The sequence below is a fragment of the Eptesicus fuscus genome, chromosome 5, assembly GCF_027574615.1.
Source record: "Eptesicus fuscus isolate TK198812 chromosome 5, DD_ASM_mEF_20220401, whole genome shotgun sequence".
Lineage (NCBI taxonomy): Eukaryota > Metazoa > Chordata > Mammalia > Chiroptera > Vespertilionidae > Eptesicus > Eptesicus fuscus.
Window position 1 is genome coordinate 23,354,785 of NC_072477.1, and position 22,218 is coordinate 23,377,002.

Here is a 22,218-nt window from a genome sequence, read left to right on the forward strand (position 1 = left end):
GTACAGAGCAGGCCCGTCGATCAGCTCCATACAGGTGTAAGGCGGTCCTCACAGCCAGCTCTTCCTGTTGGCCTCAGGAGGAGGGCTTCCGGCTCCAGCTTCCCGATGAAAGTAAGAAGCTTTTACAGTTCTTTCATGCTCAGATAATGCAACTGCTACCCTTTCATACTAAATCCCTATCTGAGCCTTACCTTATAGTCTACTTTCCTGAGAGCTTTCACCAACATTATGCTGTTACCCATAGGCACAGATGGGCTTGAAGCTGGTTGCTATTTACTACCTAGAAGGTTGAGAAAGGGACTAGAGCAATAGACCACTGTTTGACCCCAGATGAGATCTAGTTCTAGCAAAGAACCCTTCCCTGTCACAGTAGGAGTTAGGTAGGTGTTTACTTTGAAATAGTTATGCACCTCCCTATCCAGCTTTACATGAAGTGAGAACCCTAGTAGCTCATTTTAAAACGCAGTGAACTGATGCTGTGTAACAGAAATTATAGAGGGAAGTTGTAAAGTAAAGGGTATCCTAATCTAAACAGATTTCTCTCCGTGACAACTCAGCTATCTTTGGTCATGTCAGAGATGCTGATCTGGCCTCTGCTGAGGCTAAACACTGGCTGGGTGGGGTGGGGTGTCTCCAGAAGATAACTCCCTTGCCAGCCACAGAGGGGAGAGTGAGTCTCCCTGCCCTTCTCCCCAGCCCTACGAGTTGTTTCAGAACTGGGGCTGGAGCCAGCCTTCATCCCTGCTGCCAGACCGGCTGAGCATGCGGCTGGGAACGTGAACAGCTGGCACAGCAGAAGCTGGAGTAATACTCATTGCCACAGAGCCGGGCCTGCAGGATGAGCTCACAGTTGGCCAGCTCCGGCTGATCCATGCAATCCCTGCCAGGGTCCCTGGGCTGGGCGGCCAGTGCTGCAAAACAGCAAGGGAGAGAGAAAGGGTAAGGAAGCTCTGTGTGCTGAAAATTCTCACCATTTCATTTCCTTAAAAGTGGCACCGTGGCTGTCAGATTCCCCCAACATGGAGTTGCCCTGAAACCTTTCAACACCTGTATGTACAACTATAAGGAGGGGTCACAATTTCCATCCATCCTTTTTTTTTTTTTCAATTACAGTTGACATACAATATTACATTTGTTTCAGGTGGGCGACATAGTGATTACACATTCATATAACTTAGAAAGTCCTATAAGTCTAGTTCCCATCTAAACCATGCATAGTTATTACAATATTGTTGACTATTCCCTATGCTGTACTTTACATTCCTGTGACTGTTTTTATAACTGCAATTTGTATATCTTAATCCCTTCCCCTTTTTCACCCATCCTCCTAAACTCTCTTCCCTCTGGAAATCATCAGTTTGTTCTCTGTATCTGAGTTTGTTTTGTTTGTTCATTTTTTTTTTTTTAGATTCCACATGTAAGTGAAATCATATGGCATTTGTATTTCTCTGTCTGACTTATTTCACTTAGCATAATACCCTCTGGGTCCATCCATATTGTTGCAAATGGCAAGATTTCACCGGTTTTATGGCTGAATAATATTCCATTTTATATATATGTACCACGTCTTTATCAAATAATTTAGTGATACTTAGGTTGCTTCCATATCTTGGCTACTAATAATGCTACAGTGAACATAGGGATGCATATGTCTTTTCAAATTTGTGTTTTGGATTTCTTCAGATAAATACCCAGAATTGGAATTGTTGGGTCATATGGCAGTTGTATTTTTAATTTTTTGAGGAACCTCCATAATACTGTTTTCCATAGTGGCTGTACCAATTTGCATTCCCACCAACAATGCACGAGGGCTCCCTTTTCTTCACATCTTCGATAACACTTATTGCTTGTTGATTTATTGGAGATACACGTTCTGACAGGTATGAAATGATATCTCATTGTGATTTTAATTTATATTTCCCTGATGATTAGTGATGTTGAGCATCTTTTCATATATCTATTGGTCACCTGTATATTCTCTGTGGAGAAATGTCTGTTTAGGACCTTTGCTCATTCTTTAATTGGGTTGTTTGGGGGTATTTTGGTGTTAAGTTTTGTGAGTTCGTGTATTTTGGATATTAACCCTTCATTGGATATCTCAATGGTGAATATCTTCTCCCATTCTGTTGGTTGTCTTTTCAGATTTTTTATTTTTGTTTTGTTAATTCTCACCTGAGGATATTTTTCCATTGATTTTTTTTTTTTTTTTTAGAGAGAGAGTGGGAGGGAGGGGAAGAGACAGAGAAACATCAATGTGAGATTGGTTGCCTCCCACATGCGCCCCAACCAGGGCCGGGGAACAAGCCTACAACCAAGGTGTGTGCCCTTGACCAGAATTTACCCATGAACCTTCAGTCCACAGGCTAATGCTCTACCCACTGAGCCAAAATGGCTAGGGCTCTATTGTTTTTTAAAAACTATTTCATTTATTTGCACTCTGATCTTTGTTATTTCCTCCCTTCTCACTTTGGGCTTTATTCTTCTTTTTTCTAGTTCCTTTATGTGCAAGGTTAGATTGTTAGAGATTTTTATTGTTTTTTGAAGTAGGCCTGTATTACTATTTCTCTTTCTCTTAAAACTATTTTGGCTGTGTCCCATAGATTTTGGGTCATTGTGTTTTCATTTATGTTTGTCTCAAGGTATCTTTTAATTTCTTCCTTGATCTCATTGTTAACCCATTCATTGGTTAACAGCATGTTATTTAGCCTTCACATGTTTTTGTCATTTTCAGTTTTCTTCTTGTTTTGCTTTCTAGTTTAATACCACTGTGATTGGGAAAGATACTTGATATGATTTCAGTTTTCTTAATTTATTGAGACTTCTTTTATGGCTTAACATGTTGGCTATCCTGGAAAATGTTCTGTGTGCACTTGAAAAGAATATATATCCTGCTTTAAGGTGAAATGTCCTAAAAATGTCAATTAAGTCCATCTGGTCTAATGTGTCATTTATATCTTCTTGTTGGATTAATCCCTTTATCATTATGAAATGCCCTTCTTTGTCTCTTGTTACAGCCCTTGTTTTAAAGTTTATCTTGTTTAAGTATTGCTCCCCAGCTCTTTGGGTGGTGTCCTTTTCCATCCCTTTACTTTGTGTGCTTGTTTTCCTAGCTGAAGTGGGTCTGTTGTAGGCAGCATATGTGTGGGTCATGTTTTTCTATCCATTCAGTCACCCAATATCTTTTGATTAAAGCATTTAGTCCATTTACATTTAAAGTAATTATTGATAGTTATTGCCATGTTATTGTTTTTGTAGTTCTTCTGTGTTCCTTTCTTATTCTCTTGCTCTCATATGTTGATGACTTTCTGTAGTATAGTGTTTGGATTCCCTTCTCTTTATTTCTTGCATATCTCTTGTAGAATTTTGGTTTGTGGTTACCATGTGCTTCACGTATGTTTATTGCAGTCTATTTTAACCTTTTGCACTCGGATGTCGAGTGTGACTCGACACGGTTAGCATCGGTAGCAGGAATCGAGAAAAAAGCAAGCGAGTGCAGAGGGTTAAGTTGATGGTCGCTTAAAGTCAAACACATTCTAAAATGACTATAATTTTTACTCACCACCTCCACATTTATGTTATGGTAATTTTTTACTTCCTTTGTGTGTGTCCCTTATTTTATTACCATAATTACACATGATCTTCCTACTTTTAACCTTTTAACCTGTAATAGCTGTTGATCCACTGCCTTTATACTGTTTGCCTTTGTCAGTGAGAATTTTTATTTCCTATGATAACTTTGCAGCATAATCTTGATTATAAGTCTGTGCTTTTCATCATTTTGAATATTTCTTGCCAATCCCTTTTGACCTGTAAAGTTTCTTGTGAGAAATCAGCTGACAGTCTTATCGGACCACCTTTGTAGGTAACTGCATTTTTCTTGCTGCATTTAAGATTCTCTCTTTGTCTTTCACCTTTGGCATTTTAATTATAATGTGTCTTGGTGTGGGCCTATCTTGTTTGGGACTCTCGGCACTTGTATGTCTATTTCCTTCTGTCATTTCTTCAAATAGATTTTCAATCCCTTGCTTTCTTCTGCTTCTGGTACCCCTACAATGCAAATGTTGGTTTATCCTGCCCTAGCCAGTTTGCTCAGTGGATAGAGCATTGGCCCTTGACTGAAGGGTCCCGAGTTCGATTCCGGTCAAGGGCATGTGCAGGAGGCAACCCATTGATGTGTCTCTTCCCCTGCCTTCCACTCTCTCTCTAAAAAAATAATAATAATGTTGGTTTATCCTAAAGGTCCCTTACACAATTTTTTTTTCATTCTTTTTCTTAGTTTTCACTATCTTATTTTCTAGATCTGATCCTGTGTTTCATCTCATCTGCTGTTGATTCCCTCTAATGTAGTCTTCACTTTGGACTGGTTCTTTTTTTTTTTTTATATATGATTTCTATCTCTTTGTTGAGGTTCTTACTGAGTTCATCTATTCTTCCACTGAGCTCATTGAACATCCTTGTAACCAGTATTTGAACTCTTTATCTGGTGGATTGCTTGTGCCCATTTCACTTAGTTCTTTTTCTGGAGTTTTGTCCTGTTCTTTCATTTGGAACATGGCTGTCTCTTCATTTTGGCTGACAGAGTGTGTTTCTAGCTATTAGGTAGGTCTGCTATGTCTCCCACACGTGGCAGAGTGGCCTTACGTAGCAGGTGTGCTGGAGGACCAGGGGAGCAGTCTCCTTTTCCACCTGAGCTGGTGCCCCAGGAGTGTCCCTTGTGTGGATTGTGTTTGCTCTGCTGTTGTAGTTGAGCCTTGATTGCTATTGGCATGTCAGTGGGTGGGATCGACCCTCGGGCTGATGGGCCGTGAGGACTGGCCATGACTACAGAAAAGCTGTAGGGGCTGACCCATGGAGCAGGAGTTGCTTTAGCAGATCTCTTGTACCAGCCAAGTCTGCTCGTCCCGTGTGTTGTTTATGGAACTGATTGGGTGGTACTTTGGTGTGGTCTGAAGCTGGCCACTGGCTGTGTTGGTTCTGGAGGCTCTTGGGAAGGGCTCTGGTGCAGGCCAAGGTCAGCCGCCATCTGTGCCCAGCTTGGGGCTGCCTAATGGGAGGTACAAAGTGATTTGCGATTGGTTGCTGCTTTAGTGCCATATTGTGGCCACTTAGTTGAAGCTGCACTCCCAGCCAGCATGGGCTGCAGCTTATGCCAGGCTTGGGCCACATAACGGGAGCTACAGTGCAAGGTGAGACCAAGTGCCTCTTGTGCCAAGGTTGGAGCACTTAGCAAGAGGTACAGGGCACACCAAGGCCAGCTGCTGTTTGTTTGGGGTTTCTAGACCTGTGGGAGATTTTGAGAAAGTTTGTGGCAAGGACAGCTGCTTTTGTGGAAAAGTGACTGGAAGTGGCTCAGGTTGGCTATGAGTTGGGTGGGGCAAACAGTGTTAGCCAGGTTAATGGAGAGCTCAGATTTGGCACCCACCTCCCACCTTGCTGGCTGGGTGTGGGACTTGCCCTCTCCTACCAGTCTCGTCATGGCTGCTTCTGTATATCCTTCGTTATAGGACCTGTGTTCAGCTAGTCTTCAGGCGGTTCTATAATTTAGGTATAATTTGATGTGATCGTCGGGGAAGATGAGCACAATATCTACTCCGCCATCTTGGCTGGAAGTCATTTTCCACCCATTTTTGGCCCTACTTTAGCATGCCATGGTCCTCCCGTTATTCTTTTGCCACCTCAGCACAGCCCATCGCAGACTCCCAAATACTGACTGACTAGAGGATCAAACAGCTCTTGAAGTTAACTCCCTACCCTTACTGTTGAGACCTGACGAGCTAAATGACCTCTGCCTTGGCCTTTAGATTGGGAAGAAGAGAGTAGGATCAGCCCTGTAGAAAATTTTTGAGTTGGCAAGTGCTGTTTTGTCCTCCCTCTCACTGCTGGTTTCCTTCCTCCAGCCTCAACGTTTTGTGCATTCCGTAGTCCCAGTCTATCTCAGTCCCTTTGTTTCCGTTTTTCCTCTCCCGCCCCGAGAAAGCAGTGCGTGTTAGTCAAGGTGCCAGGAAAACAGTCTTGTGAGCAATGCTCTAATACTGAGCACAGAGCACTGGTCCCCTGCTTGGCATTTACTAGGAGCTTCTGTATCTTATAAACTGCGAGAGTTTCCGTCCGCTGCTTCATCGTAGGGCTGAAGTGGCCTATCTCCTTAATTCCCTTTCTTTCTGGAAGGGGCTCTTGTTCCCCGATTGGCTTGGGCCTGAGTAGCACCTTCCCTAAAGTCAGACCTTCTGAGCCTTGGGGAAGGCTCATCCCATTTCCCCCGTGCTTCCTTCCAACGTACAACAAAATGACCATTGACGACAGAGGTTAAGCACACCCGCTCCAGAGACAGACGTCCTGGGCGCAGTCCTGGCTCTCCCCCTTGCCAGCTGGCTGACTTTGGCAGATACTTAAGCTCTCTGTGCCTCTGTTTCCCCATCTGCAATGGGCACATGAGTGTCTAACTGTGTTTTTTGCCTTATTCCCTCTCATTTAAAACAATGAGTGACCCCCTGAGTTTTTTCCGTATAGTATTTTCTATTTCTAAACAATATTTTAAGCAAAAAGAATAAGGCCTCACAGTAGAAGTATGTCCCTTACTCTATTACTCTAGAGCAGTGGTCAGCAAACTCATTAGTCAACAGAGCCAAATATCAACATTACAATGATTGAAATTTCTTTTGAGAGCCACACTCAAGGGGCCAAAGAGCCGCATGTGGCTCACAAGCCGCAGTTTGCCGACCACGGCTCTAGAGCAAGCATGTCAAACTCAAAGGCTAACATGGGCCAAATAAACAAGGTTTATAAGTTTATGTGGGCTGCAAAAAAAAAGCTTCAATTTTCATAGAAACATGCTGAATACAAAGGGCTAAAATAAATTGTCATTAACATAAAATAATAGAACATTTTAATAAAAATATTTTTTCTTGAACAATAACTTACCAGACACTGCACAAATTAATAAGCGTAACACAAATGAACCTATTTTTCTTGTTCTCCAAAAGCAAAATATTTCCTGTTGCACACACCAAACAAGTCAGTCTAAGACTAATGACGTGGCAGTTGGCTGCTAAAATATTCGCTGCTAGTATTAGTGAAGAGAAATGGTGCGCCTGAGCATAGGCACGTAAGGGAAATGAATGCAATACGATTATATTAATCAGTCATTAGCAAACGTTGTAGTTCATTATTAATAATTATGTATAACAGGATATTGTAAAAATTAAGTCATGAAGTTATTAAAATGTTTCTTACATACCGTTATATTGGCTGGGCCGAAAAAATATTCATTGTGGGCCACATGCGACCTGCGAGTTTGACATGCTTGCTCTAGAGCAGGGGTCCTCAAACTTTTTAAACAGGGGGCCAGTTCACTGTCCCTCAGACCGTTGGAGGGCCGGACTATAGTTTAAAAAAAACTATGAACAAATTCCTATGCACACTGCACATATCTTATTTTGAAGTAAAAAAACAAAACGGCAAAAACATCCGCATGTGGCCCGCGGGCCGGAGTTTGAGGACGCCTGCTCCAGAGTGTGACTGGCTCAAGCACCACCCCCGCCTGTTGCTAACACTAATTCCAGTGTTAGCCCCAAACCATGACGAGGGCACGGTGAAACCCCGCTCCCCAAAGAAAAAATGGCTGCAGCCTAATCCATGGAATGAAGACAGTCAGGAGGGAGGCCACTCTAATAAAGAAAGATGCCCCCAAAATGTCTGCGATGAGCGACACGGTGGTCCAGCACGGGTGGGAGAGAAGTGGCCGACAGAGCCACAGTGCCGTTTCCAAGTGCAGGTCACAGACCTTTCAGCGTGGTGACCGCACGTCATCAGGAGTCCCACCAGCCTCCACCAAGCCAGTTTCTGATTGTAGATTGGTTTCCCACACAGACGGACGTATCTACCGGGATCACAACCGTCAGGGTCCTCCTAACCACTCTCCTTCTCACATAAATCTGTATTCTAGTTTGTCTGAAGTCTGGTGAGTTTGGTTATGTAGACAAGAGACGGGTTTGCTGGGCATCATCGGAGGCGGGAAGTAGCTCCTGCAGTGGGAGGCTGTCACCAAGCATCTGAGCACCTGGTGCTGCCAAGCCCTGGGCTGGAGTCCGGGCACGCGCGTCCCGGTCGCTGTTCTAAGGAGCTCACAGACGAGGCCCGGGTGTCAGTCCAACTCCCTAAGCAACACTTCTACCACTGACTTCCTGCCCCTAGCACTGACCAGTCCCCCCCTCATCCTGGCAGCCAGGCCCGGGCCCCGGCACGTTCTCCCTCAGCTCTTTCCAGCCCTGCTGCTCAGTGAGCCCAGATTGAGGGTACATGGAGCACACTGGGCGTAGGGCAAAGATCACCACCATCCTCCCCACCCCAACCCCCCGTCCCTCTGGCTTATTTGAACACAGAGCTCTTGTGAGATTGAAGATTAAACCACAAGCTGTTTCATCAATTCTGAGATGCACTTACTTTCATATTTTAACACCTGTCAAATTGGACTGCAAATTTTAATTGATGGTGTCCTAGCATTGAATTAGCCATTTTTTCCTTAGTGTTACGAAAATGCATCTTAAAACATGGTATTTAGATTTGTTGAAATTTGATAACAGCTTAGAGCAAGAGCTAGAGAATAGAAGGCTGAAATATCAACTTACTAAATAGTGCAAGGAAAATTCTGCCCACTTACAGGTGTAATAGTTCAATGAAAAGAACATTAAGTATGAGGATTAGCGCCAAGTTGGCCACAAATCTGTTGCATGACCTGTGGAAGCATCCTGGGAGCTCTCCCGATTAGTGTCACTTGTCAGTTGGCGACACTAACCCCTGCCTTTCCTTTCTGGTCTCTATGGATCCAAGGGCCTCACAGGCACTTTCCAATCGTAGGACTATGTTTTGCCGCCCTAATTAGAATGGACAGATTTTAATGATCTGCCTTAAGTATTAAAAACTTCCAGTCAATCCTATTTCTCAAAATAAAGCCAGTACGTCTAAAATATGATATTTCGCATCCTCTATTAAGCTATGAGCAGATGCCTGTCATCCACATTATTTCCTTCATCCTCACTATAGCCTGTCAGGCGGTGGAGTAGCCCACTGTACACATGAGGAGACTGAGGCCAGGAAGGCTAAGCCCCTGCCCCGAGTCCCACTTCAGTAACGGGCAGAGTGAGAGGACTCGGACCAGAGTCCTGGGACCGCAGCGGCTGCTCGGGAACAAGCAGCCTTTCCTACCTGGTGGCACCACCTTCACCTCGGTGCTACGGCTGACGGCCTGGCTGCCACGGTACGTGCTGCACGTGTAGGAGCCCTGGTCCCCGGCCCGCAGGTTGTGGATCAGCAAAGTGCCATCTGGAGACTGGTGGACACGGTGGCCATCGGCCCGTATCGGCAGCCCGTTCCTGGAGGGGGGAGGACGTGAGCGCTGTCCAGGGCCTCTGGTCTTAGGCCCTAGGCCCCTGGGATGCTACTCCCAGGGCCAAGAGGCAGAGGGAGGAGGCAATCAAAGACCACTCCAGAGTCAGCTGCTCCCTCTGTGGACAAACGGCCCTCACCTCCTAGAAGAGGTGGGACAGGGTACCCAAAAGATAGGACATTATCAAAGCGAAACAGAAGTGACAGACACACCAACTGAGCATAGTGCTCTGAGGGCCGTAAGGGCCTCTGTCCCACAGAGGAACCCCACTCTTCATTAACCAAGGACTGTAGGCAGCCAGGAGGTGCCAGGCCCTGTGCTGGATGAAGCAATAAGCATTCCCCGCCTCCAGGGCACGGGGGTGGGGGTGCAGTTGTTTGGGGGAGACTGGCCTAAGGATGAGGAGGCTGCAGCTGGCTGGAGGAGGGCAAATGGGGACTCGGGAGCTTGGAGGAAGGCCGGGGCGAGAGGAAGTGTGCACAGCTCTGGCCAGGAGTTGGACTGGATCCAGAGGGTAATAGGACTGACATGGCATTTGTACTTGGAAAGGGTCTCTGACTGCAGGGGACGCTGGGGGACAAGCCTGAAAACAGGCCAGGTCAGAGGCTGCTGCACAGGTAGGTGACAGGCAATGAGGGTCAGATGTGGGAGAGGAGAAATCGAGAAGGATAGCGGTTTCTAGGTTGGGGTGCTGGGTAATGGGGGTGCCCCTCCACCATGGGAGACCCAGGACAGTGATGAGGGGTGAATGGTGAGGTTATTTTCCACCATTTTGCATTTCGGGGGCCTGTGAGATACCAGGAGGCATCGGGTTTGAGGTCTGGACCCAGATCATGGGTCACCACTGGATGGTCCCAGAAACCATGTATCTGCATGTTTGCCGAAGGCGAAGTTAGATAATCCGAGGACCAAGGCCAGACCCTGAGGTCCGCTGGCTTCTAAGGGCTGGCTGTGCGGAGATGAGCCAGCGGGGAAAGAAGCAGGAGGGGCACGGGCCGCGTGGGGATTGGGGTGTGTCCAGAAGATGTAGGACCAGGGGGGTAGCTGGTGGCCTTGGCCAGGGGTGGAGGTGAGGCCCCGTTCGAGGGCTGAGTGGGGTGAACAGGTGGAGACATGCTATAAACAGGTGCTGTGAAGAGGAAACTGCTAGAAGGCCCGGATTCAGGGAAACGGGCCTGTTTTGAAGAGGGGAGTCTGAGCATGTTCCCACTGGGAAGAGCCGGGGGAGGCAAAGTGAAGGTACAAGCCCAGTCCAGGGTGAGGGCCATTCCCATCCTGGGATCACCTCTCACTTGACCAAGAACATCCCTCCCCTCCTCAGCCTTCAAGGCCCAGCCAAAGTCACCGCTTGGCCACCCCTTGATTCTCCCAGAGGGGAGTCAGCCTCGCTCCTCAGCGTGCCGACAGCACTTAGGGGCACCTCCTGCCTGAGAGTATCTAGGGGGCTCTGATGATCCGGGACCCCCAAAGCCAGCCTACTTGACTCTGCAAGAGGAGGAAGGCAAAAGGTGTGTGCTGAACGAACGAATCAGATCCACCGAGTCCTAAAAAGGCTACTGAAGTCCCCAAGGCTGAGTGCGGCCCAGTGGTTCTCAACCCCAGGGAAGATTTTGCCACCTAGGGGATATTTGGCAACATCTGGAGACATTTCTTATTGTCATGAGGAGGTGCTGCTGGCACCTAGTGGGTGATGGCCTAGATGATGCTAGACATCCGACAACACACAGGGTAGCCCAAAATGATCGGGTCCAAACTGGCAATAGTGCTGGAGCTGAGAAACCCGGGTGTGGCCCAGCTAACAGGAGAGAGCAGTCCCATGGGCCTCGCTGTAGGCACCAGGCCTGGTGCAGGAGTGGGAGGAGGGGGGGGACAGCAGCATCCCTGCAGGGAGGTGAACCGCCTGTGCTCGGGCTGTGCAGCCTCAGGCTGCAATGGAGCCTTACCTGGACCATCTGATGTTCACACTTTCTCCTGCCACCACACACAGCAGCCTGGCCGTGTCACCTTCTGGCACCGTCACCGTGGAGGGCAGCCCTGTGATTGTCAGCTCCCCTGGGCCCAAGGAGGGGCACTGTTAGCCACGCTGTGGAGCCGCCCAACCTGTGCCACCTGGCCTCCCAGGCGACTGGCCCGTCACCCTTCCATTCCGCCCTCCCACTGCACCTTACCCAGAACTCTGAGCTGGACCCAGCGCTGGTCTCGGTCCTGCCCATTGAAGGCGACACAGGTGTAGAAGCCGCCATCTTCCACAGCCACTTGGCTGATGACCAGAGAGCCATCAGGCTGCTGCTGGTGTCTGGGGAACCAAGCAGAGTCGGGGGGCTCCAGCCCATGCAGATGGAGATGGGTGGGGGGGTCTTCCTTTTCCAGGTGAGAGTGGGTCTGACTAAGGGCCAGTGGGCAGCCAGCTGCCAGCACTCAGTTACTTGAAGGTGCCTGACTTAATCCTGGCAATAAATCATTTCACGTTTTCTGACACACAATAATGTGGGTTTCCAGTTTTTGCTCTGCTCATTTAGTAGGCTCACATCCTGGTCCTGCCACTGAGGAGCTGTGTGGTGTTAAGCTTCTGTGTGAAAATGGGGTAGAATTACGTGGCTCTTCTGCAGACTGTGGAGGCCAGCCTCACGCTCACGTGGGGCCATGTTAGCCGTTACAATGACAGCCAGGACTGCCTGCCTCCTTCCTCCCCAGCCACCGCCTGTCCGCCGCCCTGTTCCTGTGCACTAACTACTCTGGAAAGGCCCCAGGAGCCCTGTGCCCAGCAGCTCCATCTCGAGAGCCGCTGACTGGCCAGTGACTCCTGGCAGCTCCTTCCCCCAAGGGCCTGCACAGCGTGGGGTGGGGACCAACCTGGGAGAAGAGAGGGTCTGCCCATCTCTCTGCCACTCGATGGTCGGGGGTGGGAAGCCCTCAGTGCGACAGGTCAACCGGATCCGCTGGCCGGGATGGGCGTCCACCACCCCAGGCTGGCTCTGGTCCAGGCGCAGCCTGCAGGACAAGCACCCCACAGCCCTGAGGGGGCCCCTGCTGCTGCCCCCCATTCCCATCCATGCATGGGGTCGGGACCTCTGCACAAGCCTCATGGGCCCCTCCTTCTCCAGCCAGATTTAGCTTCCTAAAACCACCCCGCTGTTCTGCTAAGGACCCCATCAACAACTACTGGGGTGAAGTCCAGCAGCCACCTCCACTTCCTCACACCCTCCCCCCAGACTCTCAGACTGTGTCCTCTGCACCCCACACATCTGACTAGGTTGTTGGCCTGGGTTCCCTGCAGCCCCCTGCACCCCCTGCAGACCGTGCTCTTCTTCAAAGCTGTCCTGGGCCCTAACCCTGGCTCTTCCCTTCCCGCAGTCCCGAGTCCTGGCCACGGCCCTGTTCCCGCTGTTCCTCCTGGAGAGGCTGAGCTCGGGAGCCATGCTTTTCTAGTTCTCACCTCGCAGAGCCCTGAGCAGAGGCCAGCGAGCCTGGTCACAGCACACCAGCCCGGGGACCCGCTCACCGCCCCTCATCCACTGGGAGCTCCATGGGCCCCGGACCTCATGGGGGAGGCACTGCTGCCCTGTTACCTGGTCGAGGGCCGTGGGTGAGGAGAGGAGATGGCCCCCAGGTCCCCAGCATCCCTCCCTAGGCTGGAGTCCTGAGGATGGTGGCCCTGGGCAGGGTCCCCGGTCTGAGGGAAGTGCCTTGGCACGGCCACGTCACCCCCTGTCATGAGGCCAGGAGAAGGAAGGAGTGAGCTGGGGGGGAAGGAGGGGAGGGAAGGGTCGGCCATGGGGCCGGGGTGGGAACGTGGAGAAATGAGGGCCATGAGGAGCAAGACCCCAGCCACGTGGAGTCCACGGTCCCTGCCCCGGCAGGCCTGGGCCCCGGGAGCACCCCAGCCCCTCCGTCATGGGGGTGCCCGGCTCGGCCCTCTCAGCCAGTCCCTTCCGCCCTGGGGCCCCTGAGAACCCATGGGGGGAGGGCACAGAGACCCGTGATGCGAAGCTGGATCTTCGGAGAGTCCCGGCCTGGCCTGGCGCCACAGCTGTAGATGCCAGCGTCCTCTGCCCGCAGGGGGCTGATGACCAGGGAGCCATCAGGCTGCAGCCTGTGTCTGAGAGTGGGACGGGGGCTTGAGCTCCGGGCTCCTGAGGACAGCAATGAGCCCGACGCCCCGCAGGCCTCAGTGCCCCAACCAGAGGGGACCGTCGCCCACTCACCCCCATCCAGGGGACGTCAGAGGGGCTGCCTGCCTCTGGGGGAGGACCCTGCACACACCTGTCAGAGGAGAGGTGCTGCCCGTCCTTCTGCCACCTGGTCGGGAGGTCCATGGAGGCCACTTCCGGGCAGAAGAGCCGCACCGCCTGCCCCAGGGCCGCCTGCACCAGGGAGGGCTCCGCGCCCGCCACGCTCACCCTGGGAAGGTGGGCGGTGAGGGCCTGCCCTGCCGGCAGCGTGCCACGACCGGGGGCCCCTTCGTCAGTGTGTCCCATCCTGTCACGGGCACTTGCGGGGCCAAACTCCAGAAGCCCATGGACTCGGGAATCTGCCCTCCCAGCCTCCCCCCAGCCCCAGCACGGCCCCTCGGCCTGGCCTGGCCTGACACAGCGGGGGCGCGGGGCCGCCAGGGCCACATTCACATGAGGACTAACACGCTCCTGCTTCATTTTGTTTTTAATCTCCCCAAATCTCTCATCGCTACGACACAGGCCCAAGAGGCGTTAACAGGGCAGCCCACCCTAACCGGTGAGCTAGTGCCACCCTTTTACAGGCAAGCCATCAAGTCCCGCTGGACAGACCCGGGGACACTGGCAGGATCTGCTGGTGAATCCGGGCTCCGCCAGGGCCTGGCTGCCTGCACGTCCCCAGGTATCGAGGCCTCCAGGCAGGATGGGCGGGAGGGCGGCTGACCTCAGGGTTTTAGATCCAACAGGCTCGGCCCGGGCCTGGGTCCCTCTCCCCCTACCTGGGGAAGGCGCGGCTCACCTGTGGGAGGAGCTGTGGGAGGGTGGTGCTGGCCGCCCAGCATCTCCGCCCAGTCCTGGGGTGCTGGACCCCAGCTCCGGGCCCCAGGGCCGTTCTCCTGAGGTCTGGGGGTGGTGCACGGCCCCGGGCCGGTGCTGGCCGGCCTCCCGCTGGCCTCCGGGACTGCTGCCTCCACCAGCTCTGTGGGTGCTCTGGCCAGCGGCCCCGGGCTCGGGTTGGCGGGGTGCGTGTTGAGCCCCCCGGCAGCTGCTCATGCACTCCTCCTCCGAGCCAAAGTTGTTGGCATTGCCGTGGCAGCCACCGTACCAGAAGCGGTTACACCGGCCCACAGAGGCGATGAAGTACCAGCGGGGGGCCCAGTCTGTGCAGGAGCCGAGGGCGCTGGGCAGCAGGCACCCCACGGGGTAGGCTGAGGGCAGGAGCACGGATGGCACTCAGGCGGCCAATACGGCCCAGCAGAGCCCTGCCAAGAACTACCCCCATCCCCTCAGAGACGGGAGCCCTTCGAGTCTATGGCGCAGCCTTCGCCCCTGCCCTGGCCCCTCACCCGGCCCTGGGGGCAGTCTGTTCACTGCCTAGACCTGGGCACAGAGCAGCCTCTGAATCAGCCCGGCCACCTCCACCCACAGAACCAGAGCCTTCCAGAAAGTCAGGCCTGGGAGCTCCCTGGACTGGCCCCTTCATCCCCCCCCCCCCGCCCCCATCCCTGACCAGGCCCATGGAGTACACACCCAGAGCAACCGAGGGCTTGAGCCAGCCCTGAGCTCCAGGAGCCTGTGCAGATGCCCAGCGAGGGGCCCACCCTGTGCCCAGGCCCCTTCGCCAGCCTCTGAACATCCTGAGCCCCACCTGCCTGTGCTAGCAGCCCCCTCCCAGCACAGCCTCGCCCCTCGCCACGTTCAGCTCAAAGCCTCCTGCGGACCCAGACCCCAGCCTGTCTGGCCTTCAGCATCTCCACGTGGGTCCCTGGAAGCTCCGTCCACGCATCCCTTGCTCCGGCCTCAATACCTCCTTCCAGGACTCGCCCCAGGCAGGGCAGGGACACCCCATCCTCCGGCACTGACCCTACACCACCTCTGCCTCTGAAGGGGTCTGAGCCCCCAGGGAGAAGGACGGGGCTTCCTCCTCTGTGGGATCCCCACCGACAACTCTCCCCGACCCCCACCGCAGCCCGGCGGCCTCAGTGCATGAGAACGGGGAATGAGGACTGTCCGCTGTTCCCTGGCCTGGCGCCTAGGAGGCGATGGGTACATCCTCGTGGAAGAATGAACGAACCACCGAGCCCAGGAAGGGCATCCACTCACCGTAGCTGGGCTGGCCCACACAGCCTTCCCCAAAAGGGCCTGCTGCAGAGGCCACGTTGTCATAGCAGCAGCCAAACTGGGAGCCGCGGCACTCGGTGGGCTCACTCTGCTGGGCCTGGGGCTGGTGGGCCCGGGGCACCTGGGGAAGAAGTTGGGAATAGATCGCCCTGGTGGACTCTCGGGTGCCGGGAGAGGATGGCAAGAAGCGGGAGAGACAGAACTGTGAGCCCCCCGTGCAGAGCGCCAGCCCTGGGGGAGATCAGAGGCCAGAACAGCAGACCGAACCCCCAGCCCCAGACATCTCTGAAGCGTGTGTCCTCGAGAGGACGACCCAGGCCTACAGGCTTCAGAGACCTCCTCCCTCCAAGGCCCGAGCTGCGCCGTGGCACAGAGCAGGTTCCGGGCTGGGCTCCACCCTCCACGTGAACGGGACACTCACTGTGGAGGCCACTGCTCTCGACCCCGACTGCCTCCTGTCCCCGCCGTAAGACTTGGCGCAGCCAGCTTGATGGGGCCCCTCGGCCACAGACACCCCGTCAGGGCAGCACCCGTACCTAGACAGACATCACAGCCCTCTCCTCACCACCCAGTCCCTGCCAGGGACCCTGAGCTTCCAGCACCCCAGGACTCCCTGCACTGGGGGCTGAGCAGGGGAGGGTCCAGTAGGGGAGGCCGTGCCCCTGAATGCAAGGCATCCCCTCTCGCATACCCACCCCAGACTCTACGTCTACCAGCCACAGGGAGGGCAACACTAACACAACCAGCAGAGGTGCAGCCCTAATAACTGGCAAATCCTCAGCTCACACATCCCGCCACAAGAGCGAGGCGGGAATGAGCTGGGCCTGCCTGATCACCAGGCCCCCGGGGGGTGAGTATAAAACAGCAGCCGATGGGAGACGGGGCAGAAAGAGGGTCAGGAAGCCAGCACGCATTTCACCCCACAACCAGGACTTGGGAAGGAAGGTGAAAGGAAGAACGGACCAGAGCACCTTCCACGTGCCGGGCACTGTGGGATCTGTCTCGTCCTCACAGTCACCCCCGCCAATGGCTGCCACTGTTCCAATCGCAGCAGAGGAAGCCAAGATCAGAGAGGTTAAGTCACTTGTCCAAGTCACCCAGCACACAGCTAATAAGTGGCTGAGCTGGGACTCACCCCCAGGCCGCTGGCCCCAAAGTCTGGGTCCTTAATACCTTAGCCCCTGAGGGAGTGGGGGCCTGGTTTGGGCTGAAAGCGGGTGCCTTCCCAGAGCCTCAGGCGACAGCGGCACAGGCTGGCTCTGCGGACGAAGCAGGCCTTCCACCCACGCACAGCACAGCACGAGGAAGCGCAGCCAGAGGAGGCAGAGTCGGGGCTGCAACCACCTCTGGTCCCATTCCTGGGCTCGGCAAACCCACCCCACCCTCTCTGAGCAGAGGCTGCCCTCCCCCCACACCACCACACACACGCACACACACACACACACACACACACACACACACGCCTCTCTGACCTGGTGAGGAAGAAGAGGCACCCACCTGCTCTGCTGACAAGAGGCCCCAGGGCAGCCTTGCCACTGCGGCCCGAGAGAGGCCGTGTGGCCATCGGGGCAGCACCCGTGGGGGCTGTGCCTGCAGTCCTGGGGTCCCGAGCCAGACCACAGGGGCTGCTGTTTTGGGGACTGCGGCAGAGAGGAGGCTGGGCCTGGGGCTGGCAGGTGGGGGCCCTGGTCTCCTCTGGGGTTACCCGGAGTTGAGGGTTGCTCCCGGGGGGCCCACCACTGGTCTCTGGAATCTAGAAAGACAAGGAAGCAAAGACACATGACGTGTCCTCTCCATCCCCCCTAAACCATTCACCCCCACCCCCAACCTCCATGCCCAGGGCCCTGGGTCAGGGGCTTCTGCCAAGCTTCTCGCCCAAAGCGGGCGCCTCCCGGGGGCCCAAAGACACCCAGGGGACCCCGGAACTGGTGTGCACATCCTGCCTGCTGGGGACTTCTGGGGAGCAGGCTGCCGGATGGGATGCAGAGGGATGGAGGAGAGGAGTGGTGAAAGCCATGGCCCGCCCTGACCAGCATCTGCTCCCACCTGCTGGTCAGCAGGCCTGGGGGACCCAACAGCGGGCGGGAAAAGAGCAGTGCCTGTGATTTCCTAAGACACCCTTCCCACGTTTTAAGAGAGTCTTTAGTCACATAGAAAATACCAATATTACATGTTCAGCAAAAAGGAAAGCTAGATATAAAATTAGCATCTGTTTGATCCCAACTATAAAAAAAAAGGTCATACACCATTTTTAAAAATTGGATTGTTGAAAGAACAAATAACCCGATCTAAAAACAAGCAAAGAAACTGAACAGGCATTTTCCCAAAGATATGCAAATGGCCAAAAAGCACATGCGATATTCAACATCATTGGTCATTAGGAAATGCTAAACAGCCAAGATGAGGTACTGCTTCACACCCACTACAATGGCTCTAATAAAAAAAATCTGAATAGCCTGGCCGGTGTTTCTATCTCTTTCCCTCTCTCTTCCATTTCCTCTAGAATCAATAAGAATATCCTATATAATAAAAGGATAATATGCAAATTAACCATCACTCCATCACAAAAGCTGGCGGCGCCCAGTCCTCTCAGCCCCGCCCGAGTCCCCCAGTCTCAGGGAGTGGCTGCTGAGAGCAGGCAGCATGAGTGGCCTGGCGGAATGCTTGCTTCATCGCCACGGCGATGAGGCAAGCATTCCACCCCAGCCGTGGAGGGCCTCTAGGCAGCGGGCACAGAGCAGCCAGGGGCAGGGGGAAATGCTTGCGTCGTCGCCCCGGCGACAAGGCAAGCCTTCCGTGCCTGGCCGCGGATGGGCCTCTGGGCTGCGGAGAGCCTCTGGGCAGCGGGCACGAAGCAGCCAGGCCCCACAGAGAGCTACTGGCACATGGATTCATGCACAGGGCTACTAATACATATATACACACACACACACACACACACATACACATATATATATTTTTTAATCTGAATAATAACTGTTGGTGAAGATGTGGACAGACTGGCACTGTCCTCATTGATGGCAGGAATGTGAAACGGTGCAGCCACTGTGGAAACAGCCCGGCAGTTCCTCAAAACGTTAAACGTTGGAATTACCATCGAGTCCATCAATTCCACTCCTAGGTACAAACCCGAGAAATGAAAACCCACGTCCACACAGAAACGTGTGCGTGAATGTTTGTGGCAGCACTACCCAACATAGCCAAAGGTGGAAATAACCCAAGTATCCAGCAGCAGATGAACGGGTAAACAAATGGTGGTGTATCCATAGAAGAGTTATTCAGCCATAAAAAGCAATGGCATTGGGGGTGGGAGGGAGGAGATCAACCGAAGATTTACATGCATATATGCATAGCCCATGGACACGGACAATAGTGTGGTGAAGGCCTGGGTTGGGATGGGGGCTGATTGGAGGGGAGTAGAGGGAGGAAATGGGGGACATCTGTAATACTGTCAATAATCTACACTAATAAAAGAGTAACATGCTAATTGACCATACCTTCGTGATGCCCACCAGCCAATCAGGAGTGAGTATGCAAATTAACCCAACAAAGCTGGCAGGTTAATTTGCATACACAGGCACCAAGTGGCCGGGGGCGGGCTGGGATGCTTGTCATCATGGCGATGACACAGGCGTTCTGCACCACCCCAGCTGCTCCGAGCCTCTGGGCAGCGTGAGAAGGCAGAAAGGCGGCTCTAGGCCAGAGTGAAGGCAGTGCTGGCAGCCAGGGGAAGGAAGGCCCATTCTTGCACGAATCTTCGTGCATCGGGCCTCTAGTAAAAAATAAATTAAAAAATGAAAAGCAATGGTGTGCTGGTGCATGCTACAACTTGGTGCACCTCAGAAGCATTCTGTTAAGTGAAAGAAGCCAGGCACTAAAGGTGTACAGATCCTTTCCCATGATGAAGTCCAGAATGGGCCAATCCATAAAGACAGAAAGCAGATCAGGTTACCGAGAAGGAGTGGGGGCTCATGGGAAGTGATGACTCAGTGGGTCCACCATGCTCTCGTGGGGTGACGAACATTTCTGACACGAGGGGAGAGCTGGTGGTTGAGCAACACTGTGACTCCCACCGAATAGCACCAAGTTCAACACTTTAAAATGTTTAACCGTATGCTATGTGAATTTTACCTCAGTAAAGAGTCCATATTAAAAGTAATTGGATTGCTAGAGGGAAGAGTAGAAAGAGAATAATGAAAAGCAGCCCAGTCCAGGGCACATGCCCGGGTTGTGGGCTCGTCCCAGTGTGGGGCGTGCAGGAGGCAGCCGGCCAATGATCCTCTCTCATCATTGATGTTTCTCTCCCTCTCCCTTCCTCTCTGAAATAAAAATATATTTTTTAAAAAAAGGAAATATAACAAAATATTAATTGTAGAATTTAGAAGGTGGGTACATGGCTCCTCACTATACAGTTCTACGTTTCCATATATAAATTTTTTCCCTGTCTTGTTCAGCTGGGTAAATTTACTAAAAATCATGAATTATATCATTAGAATGGGTGAATGCTACGGCGTATTATACTCAATCACCATGACAGTTATTCAAAATGTTTTTCATCATAAAATGTTGGAGAAAAAAGCAAAAGACTGAGTAAAGAAAACGGGAATTTTTAAAAATGATGAGTAAAATAAGACTTCGAGAACACCCCCCAAACGCTCGCAGTGGGCGTTTCTACGTGCTTCGTGGGTGGGTGCGCGTGCTGGGTGGGATGAGGGGGGTCCTTTCTCCTATCTGTTCGCGTTTTTCAAATTTTCCACCAGAAGCACACGATTACGTAACGGAAGGAAGTTAAAAAGTGAAAATTCCATTCCCACGTGGACTGCATCTTCCCAGTCCCCAGGGCATCCTTACAAACTAACAACGTGGGGCTGGAAGCCTTCAGTAGATACCAGTAAAACCTTTGTGTTCGTTTCATTGCCCTCCCACCCAGGCCAAAACCTCTCTCCGGACTCAAACTCTCCCTCCAGTTCCGCCCCCTCCCCCCCCCTCCGCCCCCCCGACATCTCTCAGACCGATTCCCAGTCCCCAGCCAGCGGGGACTCCGTCTGCGGTCCTCCTGCCACCCCAGGCGAGGGGCACCTGTCTGCCGAGACCCCCTGCCTCCGGCTCCCCCCGTGGACTCTCCCCACCCCCTGTTCAGGCTTCCCGTGGGCCGGGACCCCTTCCCACACCCTCTGGGGTCGGGCCCTGCTGGGCCAGCACCCGCCCCGGGGCTTCTATTGCCTTCACAGCACTCCAATGTCTGCGGCCTGCTCCCCACCCGGCTCTGCCTCCCAGCTGTCACCCCGTCCGTCTGACCCTCGGGCCGGTGCCCAGTTTGTCCTCCCCAACAGCTTTCACGGCGTCACCGCCTCCTCCGGAACTTTCAACGGCTCCCGTGGGCTCTGCTGACCGATATGACCTGAGCCTCAGCGTGCCCGCAGCCTGAGTCCGCCTGTCCCCCCCCTCGCACCCTGGGCCGAGGGCAGAGCACTGAGCACTCGGGATGTGGCCGGAGTGATGGAGAAACCGAGTTTGACGTTCGTTCATTAGGATTCACTTAATTTTAAATTCAAAGACTGACGCTTGATTCATTTATAGGAAAACACCTCAGTATGTTTGCAACAACTTGGGTCGTCAGTCTACTCTGTCAACTGCACGTTTTATGAAATCTAAACGTGGATCACCTGTGGCCGTGAAATGTCAGCATCCGAACGGAGCTGTGCTGTAAGTGCAGATTATATATTGGATTCTGAAGATTTATTTATCTTAAAATCTTGTGTAGAAGGAATGCAAAAATATCCCATTCACAGTTTTTATTTGAATTGCATGTTAAGTAAAATATGTCATTACGTATAAATGTACTTATTTCCTTTTCTTTTTTTTCAGGTGGCTCTCAGAAAATGCTCAATGCCATCTGTGGCTGGCGTTCTATTTCTATTGGCGAGCGCTGCTCTGGAGTCTGGAAAGAGGGGGAAGCAGAGGTTGCGGGGTGTCCACTCAGACACCCACCCTCAGGGGCCTCCTCCTTGACCCCCGTCCCTCCTCCTGGGCACCCGCCCGGGGCACGACAGCATCGGCTACAGCAGCGGGAACCCCGCGGTTCTCCGCTCTCCCCGTGAGCATCTATGAAGCTCCTAGAAATCCTGAGACTGGAAACATGGTCACAAACCAAGTGGCCCTAACGGGGACGGCAGACACAGACCACGCACATCGGGGGCCGCGCGCAGCTTCTCCACATAAACCGCTTTTCTGATTCCCCCCGACTTTCCCCGCGAGCGCCCATTATAAAGCCACTGTGCGGGGCGGGCGGGAGAGGACAATGCGGGAAGGGGACACGTGTGATACTTTCAGCAATAAAGCATTTTTTTAAATCGTTGTGGGTGGAGGCTCTTTCTCTAACAACTCAGCCTGGCCTGGAATTCTCGCCCCTTCCTCCCTCCGCCCAGGTGAACGCCTCTCGGGCAGGCTCGGGGCCGCCCCTCCGGGAAGTGGCTCTAGGGAGCCGGACTCAGAGGAGCCGAGGAGCCTCCTGCTCCGGCCTCACGGCCCGGCCGGGGG

At 52.9% G+C, this 22,218-nt stretch overlaps 1 protein-coding gene and 1 long non-coding RNA gene across 2 annotated transcripts in view; one reads left to right on the forward strand and one right to left on the reverse strand.

The window, feature by feature from the left end:
- The first annotated feature begins 47 nt into the window (after positions 1-47).
- On the forward strand, positions 48-22,014 carry LOC129149116 (uncharacterized). Its single transcript, XR_008556067.1, has 3 exons — positions 48-111; positions 21,259-21,384; positions 21,547-22,014. It is a non-coding gene; the product is annotated as an uncharacterized LOC129149116 (long non-coding RNA).
- Positions 102-22,218, reverse strand: part of PAPLN (papilin, proteoglycan like sulfated glycoprotein) — a 36,236-nt gene continuing 14,119 nt past the window's right edge. The window contains exons 14-25 of the mRNA XM_054715934.1: positions 17,176-17,431; positions 16,100-16,214; positions 15,661-15,799; positions 14,357-14,765; positions 13,649-13,786; positions 13,363-13,484; positions 12,955-13,093; positions 12,239-12,376; positions 11,554-11,681; positions 11,329-11,437; positions 9,205-9,371; positions 102-911 (exon numbers count right to left, since the gene is read on the reverse strand). Of these exons, the coding sequence (XP_054571909.1) occupies positions 736-911; positions 9,205-9,371; positions 11,329-11,437; positions 11,554-11,681; positions 12,239-12,376; positions 12,955-13,093; positions 13,363-13,484; positions 13,649-13,786; positions 14,357-14,765; positions 15,661-15,799; positions 16,100-16,214; positions 17,176-17,431 (2,036 nt within the window). The 3' untranslated portion in view covers positions 102-735. The remainder of the gene's footprint in view (positions 912-9,204; positions 9,372-11,328; positions 11,438-11,553; positions 11,682-12,238; positions 12,377-12,954; positions 13,094-13,362; positions 13,485-13,648; positions 13,787-14,356; positions 14,766-15,660; positions 15,800-16,099; positions 16,215-17,175; positions 17,432-22,218) is intronic.